At 29.6% G+C, this 24,631-nt stretch overlaps 7 protein-coding genes across 7 annotated transcripts; 3 read left to right on the forward strand and 4 right to left on the reverse strand.

Moving 5' to 3' along the window:
• Positions 1–979: 979 nt before the first annotated feature.
• On the forward strand, positions 980–2,979 carry BX663DRAFT_495233 (endoplasmic reticulum vesicle transporter-domain-containing protein). Its single transcript, XM_051525601.1, has 8 exons — positions 980–1,113; positions 1,238–1,347; positions 1,418–1,524; positions 1,626–1,677; positions 1,733–1,849; positions 1,916–2,100; positions 2,173–2,482; positions 2,535–2,979. Exons 2-8 carry the CDS (start codon positions 1,251–1,253, stop codon positions 2,849–2,851), a joined length of 1,185 nt encoding a protein of 394 aa, XP_051387206.1. The 5' UTR covers positions 980–1,113; positions 1,238–1,250; the 3' UTR covers positions 2,852–2,979.
• A 139-nt stretch (positions 2,980–3,118) lies between these two features.
• On the forward strand, positions 3,119–4,147 carry BX663DRAFT_426929 (nucleoside phosphorylase domain-containing protein; the record flags this gene model as incomplete). Its single annotated transcript, XM_051522583.1, has 2 exons — positions 3,119–3,311; positions 3,381–4,147. The coding sequence occupies 2 exons, from the start codon at positions 3,119–3,121 to the stop codon at positions 4,145–4,147; spliced, it is 960 nt and encodes a 319-aa protein (XP_051387207.1).
• A 9,475-nt stretch (positions 4,148–13,622) lies between these two features.
• On the reverse strand, positions 13,623–13,990 carry BX663DRAFT_495245 (uncharacterized protein). The gene has a single exon (XM_051525602.1). It carries the CDS (start codon positions 13,805–13,807, stop codon positions 13,628–13,630), a length of 180 nt encoding a protein of 59 aa, XP_051387208.1. The 5' UTR covers positions 13,808–13,990; the 3' UTR covers positions 13,623–13,627.
• A 3,447-nt stretch (positions 13,991–17,437) lies between these two features.
• BX663DRAFT_548291 (uncharacterized protein) lies at positions 17,438–18,907 on the forward strand (the record flags this gene model as incomplete). The annotated part of the gene is made up of 1 exon (XM_051531067.1): positions 17,438–18,907. One exon carries the CDS (start codon positions 17,438–17,440, stop codon positions 18,905–18,907), a length of 1,470 nt encoding a protein of 489 aa, XP_051387209.1.
• A 359-nt stretch (positions 18,908–19,266) lies between these two features.
• Positions 19,267–20,155, reverse strand: BX663DRAFT_548292 (malignant T cell-amplified sequence 1-like protein; the record flags this gene model as incomplete). Its single annotated transcript, XM_051531068.1, has 5 exons — positions 19,267–19,348; positions 19,434–19,638; positions 19,718–19,815; positions 19,885–20,037; positions 20,145–20,155. The coding sequence occupies 5 exons, from the start codon at positions 20,153–20,155 to the stop codon at positions 19,267–19,269; spliced, it is 549 nt and encodes a 182-aa protein (XP_051387210.1).
• A 108-nt stretch (positions 20,156–20,263) lies between these two features.
• Positions 20,264–21,507, reverse strand: BX663DRAFT_495251 (uncharacterized protein). Its single transcript, XM_051525603.1, has 4 exons — positions 21,369–21,507; positions 21,139–21,267; positions 20,980–21,078; positions 20,264–20,882 (listed from the first exon to the last, which is right to left on the reverse strand). The coding sequence occupies exons 1-4, from the start codon at positions 21,489–21,491 to the stop codon at positions 20,358–20,360; spliced, it is 876 nt and encodes a 291-aa protein (XP_051387211.1). The 5' UTR covers positions 21,492–21,507; the 3' UTR covers positions 20,264–20,357.
• A 291-nt stretch (positions 21,508–21,798) lies between these two features.
• Positions 21,799–23,989, reverse strand: BX663DRAFT_465744 (uncharacterized protein). Its single transcript, XM_051524043.1, has one exon. It carries the CDS (start codon positions 23,910–23,912, stop codon positions 21,837–21,839), a length of 2,076 nt encoding a protein of 691 aa, XP_051387212.1. The 5' UTR covers positions 23,913–23,989; the 3' UTR covers positions 21,799–21,836.
• Positions 23,990–24,631: the final 642 nt, after the last annotated feature.

The raw sequence follows: 24,631 nt of genomic DNA on the forward strand, positions 1-24,631 counted from the left end.
ATTTTATATGAATGCATGTTAAGACTTATTCAAATAATATAATTATAGTCTTATTTCCAATAAAATTAGTGTGATAATAAATAGATTCATATTTTTTTTTTTTCGTTTAAATACATGTTTTAATATATTATCTCGAAAATATATATATGAGTATACCATTCAGTATTAAAAATGCCGTTCTATATCCCTGTCTTCAACGAACTCTTCTTCTGACTTTATATGTAACATTAGTATTTCGTAGTAACTTCATATATATAATATAAAGCTACTATTTATTATTATTATTTCTAAAACAAAAAAGGGCAAAATAATAAGATAATATAGTGACTATTTATTTCAAATATGAATATTTAAGGCGATATCCTAAAGTTAGAAAAGTATTTAATTACAATCGCTTAATATTTATTGTTATTAAGGAAGTGTCTAGTATCTTTGAAACCGTAGACTGTACTGCATTGCTATATTTAATACCTTCAAATCCTATAGACTTGGTAAATTAGAAATGTGTAACCTGTGAATAACAATGCAATTATTTCATAACCAAGGTTTAAAATGAGACTCCATAAATGCAGAATTTATAATTGTCAGTATTAACTAGTACGAATATAAGCTAATGTTCATATACTCTTCTACACACAGTCTTTCAAAATCTAACCGAGGAATATATAAAAAGAACTAGTTTAGACACTACTCACAAACCTTGCATAGCCAAAGCATTTTAGATCAGTTAATGTTAAAGAATACTCAAGTAGTATTAGCTATATTGAAGCATAATACGAATATTTATATATTCTTTGTTGAATTAAGTTGATGTATTTGCTGGTAGCATTGTAATCAATTTAGCTTATCTTATCAAATACCCTATGCATGATTATTGACAAAATAATCTTTCACTCATTATCTTTTTATATCATTTTATCTCTAAATTCCAGGAATATTTTATATTTCTTCTTTTAAAAACACGGTTTCTATAGTAAAACCATACTCTATTTTTAATATTCTTTGTTATCCATTCGTTAATTTCATCCTTTAAAATCGCTTTCACTACCATAATAACCTAAAAAAAAATAAAATAAAAGGGTCTTCAGCGACCATTAAATTAATCCAAGCAAAGTTAGTATACCATTCAACATGCTGTGCCCAAATAAAGGGGCTCAAAAATTAAAATATCCCGCATGCACTTTTTATAAAAAATAAATAAATACATATTTATTCATTTTTTCTTTTTTTGTATTAGGATATTGACAAAAATGGTTTCTAAATCGTTTTTAAAACGATTTCGAAAACTAGATGCATATGCAAAGACGTTAGATGATTTTCGAGTTAGGACGGCAACTGGTGGCACAGGTAAAGGATAAAAAATAATGTAAATCAAGCATTCATTAAAATTCTAAACGGATGTAAAAAAAAAAAAAAGTTACCTTAATTAGTTTTTTCATCATTATTTTACTTGTGCTTTTTGAAGTAACAAGGTATATGACGCCTATAATGAAGTCAGAAATCATTGTCGATGGTGGAAAAATGGTATATTTATTATAAAAAAAATCATAATATATTTGTCTAATCTAATGGTCTCTCCTTCTCTCTCTCTTTTTTTTTTTTTTTTTTTTTTTAAAAAAAAATAGGAAAAAATGCCAATTTCATTCGACATTACTTTTCCTCATCTGCCTTGTTACAGTAAAGTATTTATAATCATCTATTTTCACCATTAAGCTTACAAATTTGTAAATAGTGCTAAGTTTGGATATCATGGATGAAAGTGGTGAGCATATTAGTGAATATGATCATGATGTATATAAAGAAAGACTTGATTCAAGTGGCAAAACTATTTTAAAGGAAAAATCAGACGGTAAAAAAAAAAAAAAGATATATGATAATGGAACATAACAGTATATTGATACATCAAGTATAACAGATCCGCGAAACGAAGCAGCAAAATTAGTGTTAAATCATAACGGTGATTTACCCGATAATTACTGTGGGCCATGTTATGGAGCAAATCCTGAAAATAAAGAAAATCCTTGTTGTAATACTTGTGAAGAAGTTAGACGTGCATATGCTGATATGGGTTGGAGTGGAGATGCTGATAAATTTGAACAGGTTATATTCTGTTTTTTGTTTTGTTTTTTTAAATATACAGATATATGTGTGTGTACTCACATTTCTAGTTAGTGCGTAAGAGAAGGATGGAAAGAAAAGACGACAGCACAATCAAGAGAAGGATGTCGTATGCATGGTACATTATCCGTTAATAAATTACGCGGTAATTTCCATTTCTCTGCTGGTAGAGCCTTTAGTCAAGGTGGTACTCATATTCATGATATGTCCCAATTCTTACATAATGAGTATAACCAAAACTTTATGCATGAAATTCATCACTTACAATTTGGATCTCATGAATATAATTTACATAAGCAAAAGCGTACAAAATCAAGTACTCTTGTTCACCCTTTGGATAATACAAAATGGGGAAATATGCAAGGTAAATACATAAATATTCAACTAAGAGAAAATAGTAATAACTTTAAATGTAGCTGCCATGATGTATCAATACTTTATAAAAATTGTTCCTACTGAATTTGATTTCCTTAATGGTAAACAAACAAGAACTTTTCAATATTCGGTTAGTAAGCAAGATCAGTTAGTAACAAATGGTGGGGGACTTCCTGGTGTATTCTTCATGCTTGATCATTCGCCAATGCGTATCATTTACTCAGAATGGAGACCTACTCTTGGTAGCTTCTTAACTAGTCTATGCGCTATTGTTGGTGGTGTATTTAGTGTAGCTAGTATAATTGATAGTGCTCTTTATAGAGCTGAAAGGATATCCAAGCAAAGAAAACAATTATAATAAAGACATTCCCCCTTTTTTTCTAGGGAAATATAATTTGTGTCATTTGTTTAGCTTATTCCCACGTACATAAAATGGTAACTACGAAATGAATGTACAACAATAGTAATCATAAAATTGGTATGCCGATCACAATGATTTTTTTGTGTATACAAATATTTTTTTTCTATTTTTTTTTTTCTGTTTCTGTTTCTTTTTCTTTTTTTTTTTTTTTTTTTTTTTTTTTTTTAACTACATAAATTCACATTTGCTCGATTTAAATTTACTATGGCCGCCATCACTGAAGCAACCTATAAAGCTAGTTCAGATTATCTCATTTCAAAATTGCCAGAAGATTTTCATACAGTTAAATTAGGTGTTATTTGTGGATCTGGTTTGGGTGGTTTAGTCGATACGATTGATCCAACAACCAAGGTCGAATTTTTATATAAGGATATTCCTGGTTTTGTTGCTAGCACAGGTAATTAAAATACATCCTTTTCTTGTTCAATTGTCAAATTACATTTGATGATCTAATTATCATTTATAGTTGTTGGACATGCGGGTAAACTTGTATTTGGTCATTTAGGAGAATCTCGCACACCTACTGTATTTATGGTAGGTCGTTATCATTTTTATGAAGGTTATACAATGCTTCAATGCACTTTCCCTGTTCGTGTGATGGCTCTTATGGGAATTCAGTATCTCATTGTTACAAATGCAGCTGGAGGACTTTCATCTGATCATAAAGTAGGAGATTTGATGATTATTAATGATCATTTTTCGATGCCCGGGATGGTAGGTAACAATCCACTTGTTGGACATAACTTTGATTCATTTGGCACCCGATTTCCCGCAGTTTCAGATGCTTATACATATGCACTTCGTAAATTAGCTTTTAAAGCTGCATTCGAAGTGGGAATCAAGACTGAAGATATTCGTGAAGGTGTCTATGCAATGGTTTCCGGGCCTAGTTTTGAAACTCGTGCCGAGGCTCGTTATTTGGCTACGATTGGTGCAGATGCAGTTGGCATGTCAACCGTACCTGAAGTTGTCATTGCCCGTCATGCGGGTATTAAAGTCTTGGGTATCAGTTTAATTACAAATGATGTAGTGAGAGCAAGGGGTAAAGATGCTAAATTAGAAGTCTTGCAAGAAATGGGATTATCAACTGAAGTAGATCCTGAAGAAGACACCGAAAAATCATTTGCTAATCATGCAGAAGTTTTGGAAACAAGTGCAATGAGATCAAATGATTTGCAGCGTTTAGTTACCCGTTTCACTGATTTATTAGCTGAATCAACAAAAGAAAATTAATTTATATTGTAATGATATATATTATTTCTATTTCATTATATTTATTGAATTATTCTTTGATACATTAGATGATAAAAAAATATCAAACAAAAAAAGTATAAAATTACGTAATTTCTTTATTTTCTTTTTTAAAAAAAATAGAATGTTTGTGTGCTATAATACATGTATATAAATCAAAGAATCACTAAGTTTAAAGATGTATTTTATTTAGTTTTATGCATGCACATATTTTGCTCAAATGATGTCACAAGTAAAAAAAAAAAAAAAAAAAAAAAAAAAAAAAAAAAAAAAAACATTAAAGTGCTGTATCCCTTTAGAAAAAGTATCACACGACTCATGAAAAACAGTATCATACTTTTCAACAAAAAAAAAAAAAAGGTCGTAAAGCAGCCATCAAAACATTTAATGGAATAACATACAACCAGGTTGATGATCTGTTTCTTACGGGGCTCAGTGAAGCTTGGCACCGAGTCGCTGTAAATGTACGTGTTATAGAACAAGCTCTGGATATAAGCATAAGTAATATTATAATAGATGAATTACATAATAAAGGATAAACTATAAGCCTGAATATGAAATAAAACTCTGTACGTAACATCTTGTAAATAATATAAAACTTATTGACATCCAATCGTCTAGATGTATCAATTATAAGACATCGTATCATTTCTACATATTTATTTTTGTAGCCTTGACAAAGGATTTAAGTCGTCTTTGATCCACTAAAATAGACATCAGGAACCTATATACCCAGATCAAACAATTTAAATCTTAAATCAGATTATTACAGCACCCAATATATAATCCATAAATCAGTCTCTTGAATCAGCACAATGTATAGCTGAATACTAACACTGTTTCATGACTTGTCTTTTTTATAGTTATTTTTACTTCTTTGATTTAGGATCCATTAGTATAAATACAAGCAGTTATGTAGACACAAAATAGTCTTTATATCATTCTTTTTACATTGAATAAACAAGTCTCAAACTATACTTCCTTCTGTTCTCTTTCTCTTTATTTTCTTCTGTAAGTCATACCATCACATTTACCACGCACATGATTTGAACACTCACTGCTGTTATAATTTTTGTCAATTATCCTCATATATGTGATAAACGACTTTAATGACTTCACTCAATAAAGTAAAGGATTATCCATATCAATTACATCCATTATATGGATTTTAGTTTCGTGCTGATTGGAGACTAGCAATTAAGAACTTATCAAAAGCTTCAGCATCTGTCATATTAGAGATACCCAATTTTAATTTTTAGAGACTTATGTGTACATTAATCAGAAATGAATGATATTTGTTTTAACGTTAGAATTCGTTCTGAAAACATCAAAAATAAAAATTGTCTTTTTTTTTATGTTTTAAAATACGCCCATAACTTTCATTTTAACGATATATAGCCTTGATCCATAGGTTCTTTGTCTTGTATAACCAAGTTTTGGTATTAAATATTTATCGTAGAATTCACTAAGGTAGTAGCAGATTTACCTATTTGATCATTGTCACAACTCCTAAAGGTTTTTTAGCTCTCTACATTTCTTACCCAACTACCAATGTTAAAATGATTCATATATCTTCTATCATTTTTATCAGCTTTGGCCACTAAGTCAATATCCTTCCTTATTAAAGTAATTATTTTTAGTGTTGGATAGCTTATGTGATGTATCAGCTATAACAAGTCTGCCATCAGTTTCATACTATTTTTTGCGCTATCGATCCTTCTTTGTGTCCTCATCATTAAAAATTTGCTATTTATTTTATATTATTGTTGTTGTTTTTTAATTTGTTAAATTTAATAATATCTTCTTTGTTTGTCAATTCTTTACATAATATTTCTTCTATTTCAAGTCTTTGAGTATAACCACACAAGTAGTTTATACTATTCCCTTACTGTTACATATTATAATTTACAAGTATTCTGTAACCGCAACAAGTATGACAGTGGTTCTAAATAAATAATGTGTAACTTTTTATAGCAATTGTACTACACAATACGTATTAACTTTAGAGCCCATCCTCCCTTTTTCATTTTTTTTTTTATTTTATATGAGAAAAAAAAATTATTGAAGAGGAAGTCCTTTATAGTGTAGAGGTGGATTAGATTCTGTTCTTGTTTGCTTCTACTACAGCCGTGTTACTCCCAGGAATTCTCTCAATGCTGCGGGCTTTCCTCTCTTGCATGGTAGGAAATTTCCCCGCGATTTAACAACATCTTTTTATCGACCTCCATTGAAGGCCTGGTGTTGAACATTGGATCCTGGAAGGTAGCATGTTATCATTAAAGCTCAGAACTAACCCCGATTTTATTATTAAATCACTCCCATCTACAGCTAACAAAGTTCATCTCTCCATGATCGCCGCTTGGCCAACAGAAAGGCGCTACCCTTTCCGATCAAGTTATTTTATTTACCACAATTTTTTTGTTTATAAACCCAAGATTTTAGGTGTAGTTGCTGAGTTGTGGTATTCAAAAAAAATAAAATAAAAAAACATTTCCCTTTTATGCATGCATATATTATAATCTCATATCATCAAACAATTTTTTTAATAAGAATTCAACGACCATCGAAATAAATAAGCATAGTCAGTGTCACTTACTCTTCCTTTATTAATTTTAGATTTAAAGTACCTGGACAAATAGTATAAAGGAATGCGGCTTCAACTTATTTATGTATTATACTTTTTCATGTTACATGAACTTAAGGAAGTTGGTACACTCTACTGACAATACTAAATAGGATTATTCTGTCGTAACTAATACTTTTCTAATGCCTCTCTGACTATAGATATTCTTATATGAACACCTAACTGTTAAAATCATAGATAAAACTGTAGTATTACTTGTAAAATATCAAATAATATAAAGACAAAAGAAAGTCAAGGAGAGCGAACAATAGTTCTAAAGTTAATATTTTTTATTTAGCTATTTATAAGAATTGTTAAAGAAGTCTGACATAAGATGTGAATCAGAAAAGTGTTAGTTACTACCGAATAAGATATGTTGTAGATAACGAAGTGTTGGAGGTTTTTAATATTATTTGATGGAGTGGATCAAGAGAGTTTTTCAGGGGAATCTAGATAGAATTCCTTGATCCGCTTGTTTAATCAAGGTACATAACATTATAAGTCAGTTCATGACAAAATGTATAAATGCAGATTATTTTTTATTTTTTTAAAAGAAAGAAACAAGGTGTACATTACCGCTGTTGAAAGGGTCTATTCTCTCAAAAGGATTACCCACGAACGATATTTGCTAGTTGGCTAACTTCATGCGTCTATTTCATACAATAATTAGTCATCTTATCAGCTTAAGTATGGCACGTTGTATTTAGATTGATTTCTGTCATATTGTTTGGATTAAACATACTTCATATGCTTGTCAGAAAAGAAAAGAAAACAAAAGAAAAAAGGTTCATGTAGTCATTACCAAAAAGTATATGTGTATATATGTACATGTAATGGGCTACTTATTATGTTTGCTTACTTTTTCTTAGAGAGTATAGCAGAAATGTGAAACTCACTTAAATTCTTTGGCACGTCAAAGTTACGTTATTATTAGGTATATCAAATACATCTTCGTTAAAGTACTGTTGTTGTAGCGTTCTCTTCCCTACTTTCTTTTATGTACACTGTATTTCAGTAATGGTATTAAAGTCGTTTAACAATTTACTATGTAGATTCTTTTTTTTTTTATAATCCTAATGATGTTAATATACTCATACTTTTTGTTTTTCAGTAGAAAACTAGTGCAAAGTAATGTTCGTTATCATAATAAAGAAATAAAGAAAGAAAGAAAGAAAAAGGAGATTAATAAGGGACATTAGAACATCATTTACCTTCGTTTGCTAATGACTGTCGTTGAGAAATAGGTTGCTCGAGAAAAGAATCAAAAGTTGTTTCTACATTAGAAATAGCTTGCTTAAATATCTACTCCCATTTTGAAGTAGTTTCACTAAAACCAAAGAAACTACTCATTATTAAATCATTTAAACGCTTTATATGAATGGGATTTCAAAAAAAAAAAAAAAAAAAAGAAATATGTAATATAAGTTTTAGGAAAAGCGGAAATTAAGTCTCTTTTTCAATATCCTTAATATATTGTACTCATCTTAGTTAATTTTTGATAATTTGATTGTAAAGGAAGAATAATAATCATGATAGTTTCTCTGATAAAATATTAGTCAATAGTTTACATAATCACTACTACATTACATCTTATATCTCCTATATTATTTAAGTCAATTATTTTATAACTTCTCTACTTGTTTTTATACTTCTTAAAGTCAATTTGGAGCAAAAAAATATTTTATTATACAAACAATAGTTAAAGAAGGCACAATATTATTAAAAGACGCGTAAAAAAAAAGATATATTTATTTATTGTATTTTATTTTCATTTTTATTTCATATATAAAAAAGTGAATCCCCAATTCGTCAACAGTAAAAATAATATTTACTGCAGTCCAAAGGTGGCCGCGTGGAGGCTAGGATTCTTTGCACCTTCTTTGTTCTTGTATTTTTTATTTTTACTAGGAGGTTAGAAAAAACCCACAGCTAGCACAATATGTAACGCCCTCTGAATCAACAAGATACCCTACAATGTCCTCCTAATTCAAGGAGGGCAAGATAGGGTGTCTTCCTCATCAGAGCCGGTACATAAGTGGTAACCATGAGAAAAAGAATTTCCTCCTAGGGCAGGGAAGAAGAAGAAGAATAAAATAGTATTATTTAATGACTTACCTATAGAAGAAATAGTAATAATAAAGAAGATAAAGAAGAAAAAATAACTTTGAATATCTACTTTTTTATAAGAATAAGGAGGTCGTTGTTGTAAATTACAGTCACAATCATATGAAATCGATAAGAATATGTGTTACCCCACATTTAATACACACATACACACAGTTACATTATTTAATTTTCTTCCTTTCTTATAAAAAGTAACAATGTGTAAAATAGTAAAATGTTGTCAATTTTGTATCTTTTTATGGCTATATGAAATGTGTTTATGTTAAAGAAAAGTAAAGTAAATAAAATAAATATCTTTTCTTTTTCACTTTTTTGTTTATATTCTCATCAACTTTCTTTTCCTATTTAGGCAACTAATATGCATCTCATTTGTACAATATACAACTATTTCTAACAAGGGGTATTTGATAAGTCTAGTCTCCCTTATGTCGTACTTAAAATCATTCTTTTGCCCAAATGATGTTGTAAAGATTAACAATTTTAGCTTCTTTGATGTATGCTATGAAAACCAGTTTAAGTATCTTTGACTTGCATTCACAGTAATATTTTCCACCCCCTTTTAAATACTAAGATATGTTATAGATAATGAATTCTTTGATCCGCTTGTTTAATCAGTTCATAACATCAAGTCTTGAAAAAGCCCATCAATTAGACAAGCAAATAATGTGGTGTAGTTAGGTGTTTGGGAGCATAATCCTTCAGCTATTCACTTTTATACACGTCAAGGTTTCTATAAAGTGGGAAGCCAGACATTCAAATTAGGTTCACAAAAAGATACAGATTATATCATTATTTATTTTATTTAACGTACATTAAAATGAATTGGTTCTATTCCAATGATTATAATGGCTTTAAAAGAATCTTATAAAAATTAAAAGAGAGATAAGAAGAATGATAGAGAACATGTTACAATATACCAAATATAAAGGAGGAAATGCATTTCTTTTTTCAAATCTCTACTGTTGCTACATTTCAGCTCAGGAACAGTATAATCATCTCTTTTTTGTAACAAAGATATCAATTAGAATAGTTTGTTCTGATGATGCCTATTTTTTCCTTAAAAAAATAATAATAATCCATAGCAATAATGTTCATATTACTGCTGTCTTCCCTGTATAATTTACAGCTTTTGAAATATTATCCTTAACCTCTTTTAGCCTTCAGGTTTGTAGGCATTGACAAGTATTTGATAATATACTACACGGAACAAGGGATTTATTAGGTAATTCATTTCAACTTTTTTTTTTTTTTTTTTGATGAGGCAAAATATTAACTTTAGATGTAAAATTGGATAAAGGAAGAGCTAAATTATTCATTTTGATTATACAACATCTAGATAATGTTTCAGTAAAATAAAGTAAAAGGAAAAAATATTGAATATTCTTAGAAAAGAAATATCCTTGCATTTATTACTGTTACAGTGACAGAATTGTTATATTTGTCAATATCTTCTTTTTTTGAAGTAATCAGGAACACTCTTCTTTACACTAGTTTATAGAGAGATATTCATTGTTATCACAATATTCTTGGTAGATCTTTTTAAGTCTTTATTCTTAAGTAAGCCATAACATAATGTATATTATTAGCTAGAGAAGCTTGCTAATCAATTAAATGAATCTGTACATTACGTTTACTTGTGATTATATCCTGAGAGGTTGATTATGATCAAACACAGCAACTATAGATTTGTATCTGTATGTGCTTAAAATAAGGCTTTTTAGACACTCTATTATCTTTTTATGTCTTGAGGACCATAATGATACCAAGGTACATAGTACACATTCATGTGTAAGAATTTATTTCTAATATATAATCTAACTATAATAGTGTCAGGTAATAATAGCAAATTTGTATTTACTACTGTTCCTCCTGTACCTACTACCGTTGCTTGGTAGAATATAGTCATAAAACATCATTACTCATGCTGCTGCTGCTGCTTGAAAAAAGAAAAAAAAAAGGAGTCGCTGGTGTAGTACAAAAAATAAGAATAAATAAAAAAATTAAGGGTTCATTTGATTTGGTGGGGAACCCTTGAAGTGATTCGATTCCACAGCCTAGGCTTGGGCTAAATATGCTGCGAATTCTAGTCACTCTCCAAACACCCGTGTTACTTTCATCAGAAATAGAGGATACACATAGGGCTATGTTTACTGTAAACACACCACTTATACCACCACCGCCATTTATACCTACAACTACAATACTACTACCAACACATCCTTACAAATGTTAATAATCACTACACAATACCAGTGTTACTTACTACCACTACTACTACTACTACTACCACTACTACTACTTTGATTTGCCTTCATTTTTTTTGTAATCCTTATCATTGGATTATGGAACAGTCTATAATATACATGTATGAACAGGAAAAAAAAAAAAAAAAACTACTTCTTTTATTATTAACACTTACTATTATTATTATTATTATAAATAAGCTATATTGGAACATCAAATGATATACTTTGCTATATCGGTTGGGTTATAGAATATATAAAACTTTTTATGATATTTGTTATAGAACAAGCTCTGGATATAAGCACAAGTAATATTATAAAAGATGAATTACATAATAAAGGATAAACTATGAGCCTGGATATATAATAAAACTCTGTATATAACATCTTGTAAATAATAGAAAACTTAGGGACATCCAGTTATCTAAATGTGTCAACTAAATAAGATATCGTATCATTTCTTAATATTTATTTTTATAACCTTGACAAAGGATTCAAATTGTCTTTGATCCAATAAAGTAAAATACAAAAATATCAGGAACCTGTGCTCAGATCAAACAATAAAGTTTTTATTTAAAGCCTCAATCAGATCATTATGACACCCAATAGATAATCCATAGATCAGCACTTTGAATCAACACAATGTATATCCGAATACTAACACTGTTTCATGACTCATGTTCTTTGACAGCTATTTTTATTTCTTTGATTCAGGATTCATTAATATAAATACAAGCATTTGTATAGACACAAAATAATCTTTAACCTTCAATTCTTATTCTTTATTTGATTTTTCTTTATTGAATAAAAACAGTCTCAAACTATACTTCCTTTTGTTCCCTTTCTCTTTTCTTTTTTCTTTATTATATTACGTTCCATCACATTACGGATGCCCTGCAGCTTTAGGTATTCTCTTTGTCTCTTCTTTCTATTTTCCCTTTTCTTTTTGAGGTTCTTGGGTTTTTAGTCTAACCCTCTTGTCTTCATTAATATGATATGTTACTTTATATACATTTTTAGTTCACTTTAGTTAGCAATAATGTTTTTTTTAAAAAAAAAAACGAATGCATACTAACTAATAAAAACCATAAAATTTTCGTCTGATGCTTCAGAGCGTTGTTATTCAGATTAGCTTTTGAAGATGTAAAAAAATTAATCTAAAGCAGAAACTAGCCTAATTGCATACGAATGCTTATTCTTATCGTTCTTTTATGTTCCATTAACTTGGCAAGATCTAACAATTCCACAAGCATACTTATTGAAAGCTGATAAAAGCATATAAAATAATAGGTTGAGCTTATTTAGATAATGCAAAAGTTGACAATGTGGGGGTAGTGACGTAAGTCGTGACCTTTTTTGCTTAGAATAACTGAAATTTATTAATATGGGCTTATTTTCCTGCATTTCTTATTTCTTGTTTTTTGTCATAAAAAAAAAAATACTAACACATCATAGTCGCAACTAATCATTATGCAACTAAATGATAAGGCTGCAAAGAGCTTATTTTTCTGTTAGATCTTTTTAACTTAATCACTTAAATATAATAGTTATACTTTTTTTTTGTTGATACTCTTTTTTTCTAAAGGGGTCTAAGATGCGTATAACTGTAGTAGTGCAAATATAGTAATTCATTATTATTGAATCACGAGTTAATATTACCTACTATTTTCTTTTCCACAAAACAATTAAATTAAATGCATAATAAATGTACAAGTGTTTGTTTATTTATCTATTTTTAATTTTACTTTTATTTTTAATTCTACTTTTATACAAAATTGTAAAAAAATAAACAAAAATTACTTACTATTTTTTATCGGTATTTATAATAAAATCAATAGAAGAAATTCCAGTACAGTCAAACGTTGTCATAACAAAGAAAAAAAAAATAGAAACAATGATAAATAACAATTACGCTGTTTTAAGTAAATACAGAAAATAGAAATAAACAAATAAATACAAATAAAAATATAAATACTAATATAAATAAAAATAAACTATGTACTATAATTATCCTACTAACAATTAAATTAATATTGTCAAGGTATTCTGTTTATTTATTACCTATTATTACTTAAAGTCATCGGATTACGGGTTTAAAACTAATGACCTTATCCGTTTCCTTTCTTTCTTTATATAATATATCATAAATATTAGTTTATAATCTCCCAGAAAGAATAAGTTTGTTTAACATGATATTATCACGAAACTTATATTTTGAATTTTGGCAGCTTCTTGTACAATCTTTAAGAAAATACTTGGAACATTTATTTATTATTGCTTTGTTAACTTAAAATAAACAGATACCTTAATTCTATAAACAACTAGTAGATCTCTTTGATTCGACAAAATCTAGAAATATGTTTTTTTTTCTTTCTATTTGAATACATGGAATTATTTAGTTTTCCTTTTTTTTTTTTTTTAATGACCAATGATCCTATAACAGTTTAATTATAATCTGTTGCCCTGGCCAGTTCAAAAAGGAAAAGAAAATAAAAAAGAAAATGGAACAGTAATGGTGAATAACATATTGGGTCGAAAGTGCATATGGAGAAATTTGATAGAATGCTTATGGGTAAGACACGACTGAGGAACACTACTTGAAAGCCAACTAAGACGCCAACAAAAAGCACGACTACACTCAATGTGAGCCATTGGTAACCAAAGGATTGAATCCTGTACTAAAAAAAGGATAGCAAGCCAAGACTAATTTGATTTGGTAGCAGAGGTTGCAGTAAAGTATCTTCAGATAACTTCATTGAGCAAAGGATAAATTTTGCTCGTAAAATTAAAACACGATCTGCTATTGAGAAAATAGATACCATATTTTAATAAAATTACGATGAATTTACTTTTTTTTTGGGGGGATAAAGCAACCTTACGAATTTAGACGAAGACTTTTAAGCTGATTTAATTTTATGAGTATAACTTTGCTTACTAAATTTTTTTATTTTTGTGTGTCAGTTTTCCCGGTTTTGCATAGTAAGCTTTTTATTTGTGTATAAATTGGGGTAATGAAAAAAAAAAATCTTTCTGAAAATATCACAGCTAAAGATTGTTAAGTGATTTGCGTTTAAAATTTAAGATTTTATGAAATAGCCAATAAAAAAAAAAGAGAAATCCTGAAGTCTAATAAAGTTTTTGTTGGTTGAATGATAAAAGTTTATGGGTGATCAGTAAAATATTTTTATCATCAATAAAAAAAAAGAGATACCGTGCTTTACGATATTCAGTAAGCTAGTGAGAGTTAGAAAGCATGCTTATAACATGGCTCGGTTACAAGTAGTTAAGGATCAAGAGGCAACGATTGAAACAGCAAATCGCAATGATGAATATTATTACACATATTCCGATCCTACGGGAAATATTCATATTATGAAATTAAAAAGAATTGAAGAGACCTACAAAAGCATAGATAGATGCAAGGTGTACAAGATACACTGTACAGCTACAGAATTCATTATACTCTAGAAAATCAAGCACATTCTTTTATTATCGATACCAGTGATAAAAACCTATAAGCCTTTAATATTTTCGGTCAAGAGGAGTTAGATGTAATTGATTCATTATGACGCCAAGCATATCTATAACCTTTTGCAACTATTTGAAGTTATACAATAAGAACAAATCTGATGATATTCATTGACTGTTGTTTAAAAGAGAGAAAAAAAAAAGTTACTAAATTAATCCCAGCTGTCAATTGTGTTTCTAATGCTATATATCTGATTCAAGCACTAGTAACTGAAATATAACTCTTCTTTAGAACTTATGGATGATATAGAATTGATGTGATATGGATTCTGTACCAAGACGTACTTCACTAACATCTTCTAATTATTCTTCTAGATTGCAGTATTCGCTTAAGTACAGAGGTTATTTATAATTGCATGTTTAACTAGGATGAAGATAATATTCCGTATAATTTATTAGTCAACTGATTTATTTCATGTTAAGTATTTTACACTATTGAGTAATTATTCTTCTTTAATGTTTAAAAGTCCATTATATGTCATTCCGGTAACCTTTATGGTTTCATTCTTACACAAGTGTCTCATATACTGAAGTAGAGTTGTACTACATACATAAAGTGTACCACTCATGTTTATGATACCGCTATCTCTGTTTGATAATGATAATTGAATATCTATATGATATTTTGTAGTACATCATTATATATACAATATTGACAAGTTTTTAATCAAGAAATATTTGATCAAAATTACAACAAGGAAACAAACTTTGATTATGGCTGAATAAGAAACTCCTGCTACAATCTACTCTTAGAATATGAAGCCAGCAGTTTCAAAATAAGACTCAATGAAGAATGGTATAAAGCTCATGACTGGATCTTTAATAACACTTGCTTCAATCAAACAACAGCTGAAGTAGCAATGTCAGTAATATATTTTTAGATATATTTACGTAGTGCTTCAGATCTTCTAATAAAATTTCAACTTTTTTTAAAAAAAAAAAATAGAGGGAAGATCTCCTCATTGGAGTCATTTAAGCAAAAGAACAGTGATAGGTATTTTGATTCAACTGAAGATATAACAAGAAAGAAGATGGACACTCGTTGTGATATAATTTTCCGAGAGGAGTTCAATAATATTGAAGAGTTAAGGGAATACGGTGCAAAATAGTAAGCTCTTGACAGAAGGCTACTTAAAACTACCAATAGCGTTAAAGGATATGCTATATCAGCGTTTTTTTTTCTATCTTTATTCAAAAGCTAATAAGGATGTTGTTGAAACAGTAGGAATTGTTCACTCTAGTCTTTTCTCTCACACTTTGCGTTTGTGTATAAGAACTCATACTATTTTATGTATTGTATGAAAACTATCTTTTCAATAAACACCTTGTGTATGAATATCAAGGTATGCGTCGCTTTTTTAAATATTTACCTCATTATTATGATCTATTATAGATGTTCCAAAGGGTTGACTCACAACTTCAGCAAAATTAACTTCATCTGAATGACACATTCGTTTTGAGTGGCCAACGAAATTTTTCGTAAGATTTTTATTTTTATTGTTACTTTTATTTTTCACTCATCTCAATGGCTTTTAGCTTGCGCACAACTTCGTATAAAATGTCAAAAAGAGAGGGAGAAAAAGAAACTTGATTTAACTTTGTATAACAGTGGCAATAGTCGGTGCCCCTGCGCTCAGAACAAGAAGCGCTTGATATCATACTGATATTAAATCCTGCTTCATCAACAAAGTCACAACTGCCAAGATGGTTAATATTAGTTACTTTAACTTTTTGAACCCATTTAAATCTCCCTCTTCCTTTCTAGCAGCAGAGTGTCTAGTAGGCCTCTTGATTTAATGGTGAAAAGATAACGACTTTTAATATTAATTGGAGGAATGTATTTTTTTCTCCTCATACAATCATAGACCGCCAATTAACGCTGGAGGCACTGTCAATGGTGCTTGATGAAACGAATAAAATCTCACTAACTTACTGAATATCGTAAAGCACGGTATCTCTTTTTTTTTATTGATGATAAAAATATTTTACTGATCACCCATAAACTTTTATCATTCAACCAACAAAAACTTTATTAGACTTCAGGATTTCTCTTTTTTTTTTTATTGGCTATTTCATAAAATCTTAAATTTTAAACGCAAATCACTTAACAATCTTTAGCTGTGATATTTTCAGAAAGATTTTTTTTCATTACCCCAATTTATACGCAAATAAAAAGCTTACTATGCAAAACCGGAAAAACTGACACACAAAAATAAAAAGAGTCAGTAAGCAAAGTTACAAAATTAAAATAGATGTGCAAAAAATAAGATAAAAACAGATGCACAAATTCATTGGAAAAGAAGCAATAAATAAAATAAACTGTCCGAAAAAAAAATATAAAGTAAAATCGACGCAGTTTTAATCTAAAATCCTATATGAAAACCCCTCCTCCCCCAACTCTTTTTTAACCCTTTCCCTTTCCCTTCCCCCTTTTTTTTTTTTCTCATATGATTTTGAAGTTTCACAAGAAAATAGTACAGTTCTAAACAATAAAATTTATTTTAATGTCGTTTTTTTATAAATAAAAAAGCAGGTCATTCTTTTGCTGCTAAAAGGAAGAAAATAACAATATTGAGTTTCTTTATTTTAATGGTTTATTATTTTGTTTCTCCTTTTTTTTTTTTTTGTCGTGTAATTTTTTTTCCTTTTTTGATAAATATACATAACACACAAACATTTATATTTAAAGAAGGTCCTATTTATTTCCTTTTCTTTTTTCTTTTTTTTTTTTTTCTGTTAATTAATTAATTTAAAATGTTATCTACTGTACAACATACATTACAAGGAAATGAAGTAGCAGAAGAACAATATCATTTTCTTAGTCAATATCAAAGTCATACATCTTCTAATAGCAGATCATTTATTCATTCTTATCACTATGATTCTAATTTTGAGGTCGCTAATCGCGCGTTTTATGCGACCATTAAAAAATTTACTAGACAAAACTGTTCTAATGGTTCTCAACGTCGATCTTCTCCTTATTCGTTTCTAGAGAACTGGCATTTGCATAGTATGTATAGTAAATCACAGCAAACATTACTCGGTATTACGCCCGTTAGACCCTCTGTCATTTTGTCAGGTGATGACTTTATGTTTACACTCCCTTTTATTGAACAAGAAATAGAAGAACAAGAAGAAGAAGAAGAGGAGGAGGAGGAGGAAGATGATGATGAAGAAGAGTATAACTACGATGAAGACTGGGAAGATTCCTATTATAGTCTTAGTCCTTGTCCTAATTCAATAAATCGGTCAGAATTCTTTTTTTATGATAATAATGATGATGAGGTAATTCAACACATTAGCGATAATGATGAGGAGGATAAGGAAAGGTTTGAAAATATCAATAGACTATTGGCTTCAACATATTCACCGACATTACTTAAAGATATGAATGAAGAAGAAGATTATAATTTTAATTCAGTTATTTGTAATCAAAACTATTATTCAGATAGTTTACAAATGAATAATAATCATGAACGTCGTCCAAAGATTCTAAAGGAATATGAGCCAATAACCCTAACAAATGATCATTGTCCTTTAATAATTGATACCTTCTTGCAACAACATGACGATGCTGTAGTATTAGATATGGATCCACACGTGCCTTCTCTTCACGATGTCCCTGAGTTATCGCCTACTTCTATTTCCTCCAATGAATATGATACCATAGTTACGGATGTAGGTAGTAACGATAGTACAACATCTCTCATGAATTTAACACGTTTGTCCACTGATCATATAATACAATGTCAAGATGTTACACCATTTGACCCTATGACTTGTTCAAGTCAAAAGTCTACAAAAAAAGACAGTTCATATCAATCATTAGCAGACCTTATACCATCAAACGCAACAACGTCATCGATAACATCTGATAATACAACAACGTCATCGATAGAATCTGATAATACAACAAGCGTCATTGCGCCTATGCCTATGCCTATGCCTATACCTATACCTATGCCTACGACTACGCCTATGACTACAACTACGACTACGACTACGACTACGAATCCAACCTTTTATGGATCTATCGATAATACAACTCAAACTCGAAATCCAATGACTTTTTTCGATTCTATTATCCAACAGGGAATATCAATCGAAATTTTATTTATTTGTATCATGTATGTCTGGCAATTTTTAGTGCAAGTAAAAAATATGCTTTTTAATAATTCAATAACAACAACAAGGTCAGAAGAAGAAACTGACTATTTACTTTAAAAAAACTTGTATATTTTCCCTATTTCCTATCTCCCGCTTAATTTTACCCTCTACTGTTTATATTGTTTATAGCTAAAATTTTGATTTTTTGTTCATATTATAAAATAAATCATAGTTATCCTTTTCTTTTTTTTTTTTTTGCCTATTTACATAAAGCCTTTAAACCAAGATATATCTTTACACTATTATAAATTCCTTTCTCAATATGAATAAAACCTTATTCTGTACAAAATAAAGTAAATTAACTATGCTACATGCATCCTAATTGAAATAATTAGATTACGTTGTCGAAAATAAAAATTATAAGGATTTATTGTTTAATGCTATCTTTTTTTTTCCCTTCTCTTTCTCCTCCTTTCTTAAATATGAATAACTTCCTTATAAAGAGGATCAGTCAAGTAATGAATATTTTCTACACCAATCCCCTTATTGACCATTTTTCTAAAAAGAATAAAATAAAAAAAAAAAAGTAAATAAAATTGTTTTCTTTAAACGAGTCCTTCTTTTGCAACAAAGTAAAACTTACATTTCTTGTGTACTCATTTTAAGTAATCCGATAGCAAGGGCGTTTTCTTTACCCTCAGCCATAATAGCAGCAACAGCACCAGCAGGTAAATCAACATCCATACGTGCACCTTTGGATGTTAAACCGGGACACATTATATTAGCTCCTGATAAAACAAATTTAATAGCACCACGATCAACTTGTAACTTGGGAAGCATATCAGGATCTATATTAGACACACACAAAAATAAGTTAAACATGTTAATGTATACAAATTAAAACAAAAAAAAAACACAATACTATACATTTGTGTAATAAAGCAAGAGTTGGAAGAAAAGGTCCATCAAAGTGTTGAAAGAAGAGGATTTCTCCATTTACAGAAAGGAAATTAATGTGATCATGACTATAATAAAAAGATTCAACGTATTAGACCATTCGCTTTGTTTCAGATTTATATATGATGTATGTATACCCCTTAATTTGGATAATAGGTGTTTTTTTGGGCATCAATTCTTCTAGAACAGACTCAATTGTAGGGTATAGTTCATTTAGTTTCGCACGAATGTTACGTTGAACTGAAGACTTTAATTGAGATTGTCCAGCAATATTTTCTGAAAAATTAAACCTAATATACGCTTAATGATGTTAACTACTTTTTTTTTTCTTTTATTTTTATTTTTTTTTTTTGTAATAAAGTCATTAGTTTATTTCTATACACTCAATACGGCTTACTTTTTAAACATTGCGTGCTTATAATTTATTTCAAAAAAAAAAAGAAAGGGATAAGAAAAAAATGAAATAAAAGTGTATACATTTTTTTTTTTTGCTATAGAAAATTAACTAAAAAGGCAGTCCCAAATGACTCTTTTTGACATTTTGTTAGTAAAATGATTCAGTTTATTACACTACATTGTAGTATTTTGTTTCTTATTATAGAGAACTTCTTCAAAGAAAGGATTTTCCAATAGAATTTGATATTTGTTGTGGAATAAGCCAAGAAATAGCATCAAAAGGCATATAGCGTTGACTGTAAGTATGTTGATTAATAGGCTGCTTATGCGTTTTACGACTATGGCTAGTGCTATTCATATTCCTTTGTGATAAAGCTTGATAAAGAAATGAATTTCCTTCTTTTAATAACGATGGTTTTATTGACGATGAATCATGATTTTCTTCATCCAATTCTTTTAACAATTGCTCTAGTGCATTATTTAGTACTATCAACTTGGTTTTCTCATTTCCTCCTTCTTCATTTTTATTAAACTGTTTCAATTTAACCAACTCTTCTTCATGTTCTCGATGTAATTTATGGATATAGTTTGTATGAGATGCATTTAATTGGTCTATTTGACAAGTATGATTTGTTAATAATTTTTGATGTTTGGCTTGATAGCTCTTAATTGCTTTCTCTTTCTCTTTCTTTAATTGTTCATGTAATTTAGTTTTCTTTTTAAATTCATCTTCTCTTCTCTATTGACATCCATAATAATAATAATAATAAAATGGTTACTCTTATCTAAAGAAATAGATACTAAATATGTTCAAAATTGTGTATAGATAGAAATACCTCAAATTCATTCTTTAACTTGATAATTTGATTTGTAGGGAAAATGAGCATTTGATTATCATTGCATAGTGAGTCTTCTTTTTTATAATTTAAAAGTTCCTATACGTATGTAGTAGTTATGATTAAATAAATAAATAAATAAACGGTTTATTTCTTTACCTTTATTTGTTCATTCACCTCAGCAAGCCTTTTTTCAAGTCTATCTTTCTCTACAAGTTGCTGTTGAAATTCTATTTGAATCTTATCACTTGTTAAAGAGGAAGAGAATAAGGAATGATTGTCTGTAGACTATAAATACATATAAATAAATATATATACATATATATACATATATATATATGCGTGTGTGTATAGGAAGCAAATGCTAAATTCATTTATATCTTGTGTACCTTACTTTCTCTTGAAAATTCTGTATCTTTCTTTTCAAACAGTATAATAGGAGAGGATGTATGAATTGCTTGAACATTTGTAACACAAGTAGTATTACACTTTAATATACTTTTGGTGTTCATTATTATATGAGTTTTGTTATTAAATAGCAAACAAAAATAAAAGAAAAAAAAAAGACTTTTAATTATTATTCATTATATATAAAATTGATTACTTACACAAATACCAAATGAGGCTATGATAGAATAATAATAACAATAATAATAATAATAATGATATAACAATTCATTGGGGACCCAATCTCTCTAATTTTATTATTGCTCTTGTTAATGTTTGTCTCTTAACTCAATTTAGTAAGCAATACAATGCTCCAAAAAAAAACAACAAACATAAATAGTTTCTGTTATTATATATTTTTTAATTACTGCTCCTCAATCGATCAATCACTCACTCACTCACTCACTCACTCACTCACTCACCGCCTCCTCTTTCCTCACTCTCTTTTCTCTTTTCTCTCTCTCTCTCTCTTTTTGTTTTGCTTTCAATTCAATAAACTGCATTGCCCCAATATGACCTAGAACTGCTGCTCTTTCAAACCATATATATGAATCTTCTGTACTCTTATTTGGTATAATAATATCTCTTTCGATGTAGATGCCTACTAGGAAAAGGGCCTTTGATAGACTCCAACGATCTTCATGCTGACATTCAATTGCTTTTCGAGCCCAAAGGTAAGCTTGTTCATCAGACTGAGAGAGTAGAGTTAAAGAAGATCCAGTCAAGTACCAAAAGGATAATGCTATTGATGCATCTGAATTTCCTCTTTTTGCAGCCTGTGTATACCAATAGATAGAGAGTGCTTCATCTACTTGAATAAACCCTTCAAGACCTACTTCATATAACTCGCCCAACTTGGCTTGGCTAGGGGAATAACCAAGATGAGCTGACTTTTGTAAGAGTTCAACGGCATAGGCTTTATCTTGAATAAGTAAGGTGTCATCAAGAGAATAATGATCATTAGTGTTATTCGATAATTGAAGCAAAGCTAAAGCATGACTGGCTTGAGCGTGTTGTGAAAGAGGAGTCATTGTTGTTGTTGTTGTTGTTGCTGTAGCTGTTGTAGCTGCTGCTGCTGCTGCTGCACGTTGTAACCAGGCGATGGATTCTCGCGGATGACGTTGTGTCTCATAAAGGCCACAGAGTAAAAAGAGACTCAACTTGTACATACTAGCAGGGTGAGCATATTGAGTAGCGGCTTTCCGATAAAATAAGATGGCCCGATGAGGATCCCTGTTGGTGCCTATGCCTAATTCATAACATACTCCAGCTCGATAGGTGGACTCTGGATGATGACTTTGCTTGGATGCATAAAGATAAAGTGAAAGGGCCCTTTCGTGATCTAAAGGTAATCCAAGACGACCTGTTCCGTAATAATTAGCAAGTAAGAATTGTGCATCACCACTATCTGAGCCATAATGACCATTTCTTGCTAATCGTTTTAAAATCCTTTGCGCCTCTAACGTCAGAATCTCTTCTAATACAGGAATTTGTTCATCGTCATTACTACTTTTTTTACGACGATTACCTTGAAAGAAGTGCGAGTTAGTAGTAGTAGCAGTAGTAGTAGTAGTAGTAGAAGAAGAAGAAGAAGAATAAAGAGGATAATGTGTACTATTGAATAGCATGGATAATGAAGAAGAAGCGGAAGAAGAAGGGAAAGCACCACCGCCCCTTTGAGGTGGATGACTACTAAAGTTGGATGATGCAGTCTCAATCATATTTCTACACAAATTGAATCGATTTTGGTTTGAAGTCGTCTTTTTTAATTTTTTTCGAAATTCATGTATTTCATCGATGGAGGTGGGGACTGGCCATGGTTCTTCCTGGATCTGGATTTCATTCTTATTATAGGGTGTCGAAGAGTCATGTTTGTTAACAAGCCTTGTAAGTGCAGTTAAAGAGGCAGAACGATACTTCATCCAACTACCTTCTCTTTTCGATAACAGAGGATGTTTTCTTCCTCTTTTGTTATGAGGTATATCATCTTTATGGGCTTGTGCATGTTTTTTTACTAGATGAATTGTATTATTTTTAGAAGGCGAAAGACTAGGCATACTTTGATGTCCCCATGGTTGAATAGAATGTGAGATATGTGTTGAATAGGAATCATCAAGATTTTGAATACTCATACTCGAAGGCTGTGAGAAAGTAACAGTAGAAATAGACTCTCGTTCATCATGAGTCAAATTACTGGGTTTATCTTTATGTTTGGCCATTAAGAAAAGAGTAGTTGCCTTTTCTGGAGGAATTGCAATAGACATCAATGATATGGAATGACTGTCTTCTTTTTCCTTTTGTTGGTGTACGGATGAATACATTGGTTGTTTATCGTTCTTCATCCATTCTTTTTCATTTGGAAAGAAGGTGGTGATGTCACGATTTTCTTCAAACTGTAAAATTTTCTGAAGAATGGAGGGTAAAGGTTTAGTAGGAATATCCATCGGATATTTGGAATTTATCAGCAAGTTATTTTTATTTCGCATATAGTAAATCCATCTATCAAATAATAATATATATATATGTGTATATAATAAAAGAAGAAGAAGAAGAAGAAAAAGAAAAAAAGGGGGTGTGTGTGGAAAAAAGACTTAATATTTACATATTACATCTTTATATATAAATATGTTATTGTATTTAATGGTTGATTTTTAAAATTCCATAATAAAGTATAATAGTTTCTTTCTTTCTTCAGCTATAAAAAAAAATAAAAAATTACGTAAAAAATAAAAAATAAATATTTTTTTCCATAGTTTATCTCATTGCACATGATGATGACGAAATACGATCTGATAATTATTTTATTTATGTCTGACGATGAATATAGTTTGTGTGTATTGTGGAGGGGAAAAATGTTTAAATCCATATTGAATCTAGAGTACGTCCTGGAATGATTCACAGCCTTTTTTTTTTTTTTCTGTCAGCAACTAATAAATTATGATAACTATTTAATTTAGCACCTCGAATATTTTTTTTTTCCTGATTTGTCACATTCAAAGTAAGATAGATACGATACATCTTTACTTGAATATTAAATAATCGACACAAGGATTCTTTTAATATAGTATTTAACCATGTTACGCTTAGAATGAACAATAATACCTTGCTTCTACAATCTTTGAGTGCAGCTTTCTCATTGATACCACGCTCACGTGCTACTTTTGAAAGTTCTTTTTCAAGTAAAGCGCATATTGATTGAAATTAT

Source organism: Cokeromyces recurvatus (assembly GCF_025118155.1).
Source record: "Cokeromyces recurvatus strain NRRL 2243 chromosome Unknown BX663scaffold_2, whole genome shotgun sequence".
NCBI lineage: Eukaryota > Fungi > Mucoromycota > Mucoromycetes > Mucorales > Mucoraceae > Cokeromyces > Cokeromyces recurvatus.

Coding starts and splice junctions, on each gene's coding strand:
- BX663DRAFT_495245 (XM_051525602.1), bottom strand. CDS start 13,807: ATGGCTCACATTGAGTGTAGTCGTGCTTTTTGTTGGCGTCTTAGTTGG.
- BX663DRAFT_495251 (XM_051525603.1), bottom strand. CDS start 21,491: ATGAACACCAAAAGTATATTAAAGTGTAATACTACTTGTGTTACAAAT. Junction 21,079..21,138: donor AGGTGAATGAACAAATAAAG/GTAAAGAAATAA, acceptor ACATACGTATAG/GAACTTTTAAATTATAAAAA. Junction 20,883..20,979: donor AGTTAAAGAATGAATTTGAG/GTATTTCTATCT, acceptor GGATGTCAATAG/AGAAGAGAAGATGAATTTAA.
- BX663DRAFT_495233 (XM_051525601.1), top strand. CDS start 1,251: ATGGTTTCTAAATCGTTTTTAAAACGATTTCGAAAACTAGATGCATAT. Junction 1,525..1,625: donor TTGTCGATGGTGGAAAAATG/GTATATTTATTA, acceptor AAAAAAAAATAG/GAAAAAATGCCAATTTCATT. Junction 1,850..1,915: donor TTTAAAGGAAAAATCAGACG/GTAAAAAAAAAA, acceptor CAAGTATAACAG/ATCCGCGAAACGAAGCAGCA.
- BX663DRAFT_465744 (XM_051524043.1), bottom strand. CDS start 23,912: ATGCGAAATAAAAATAACTTGCTGATAAATTCCAAATATCCGATGGAT.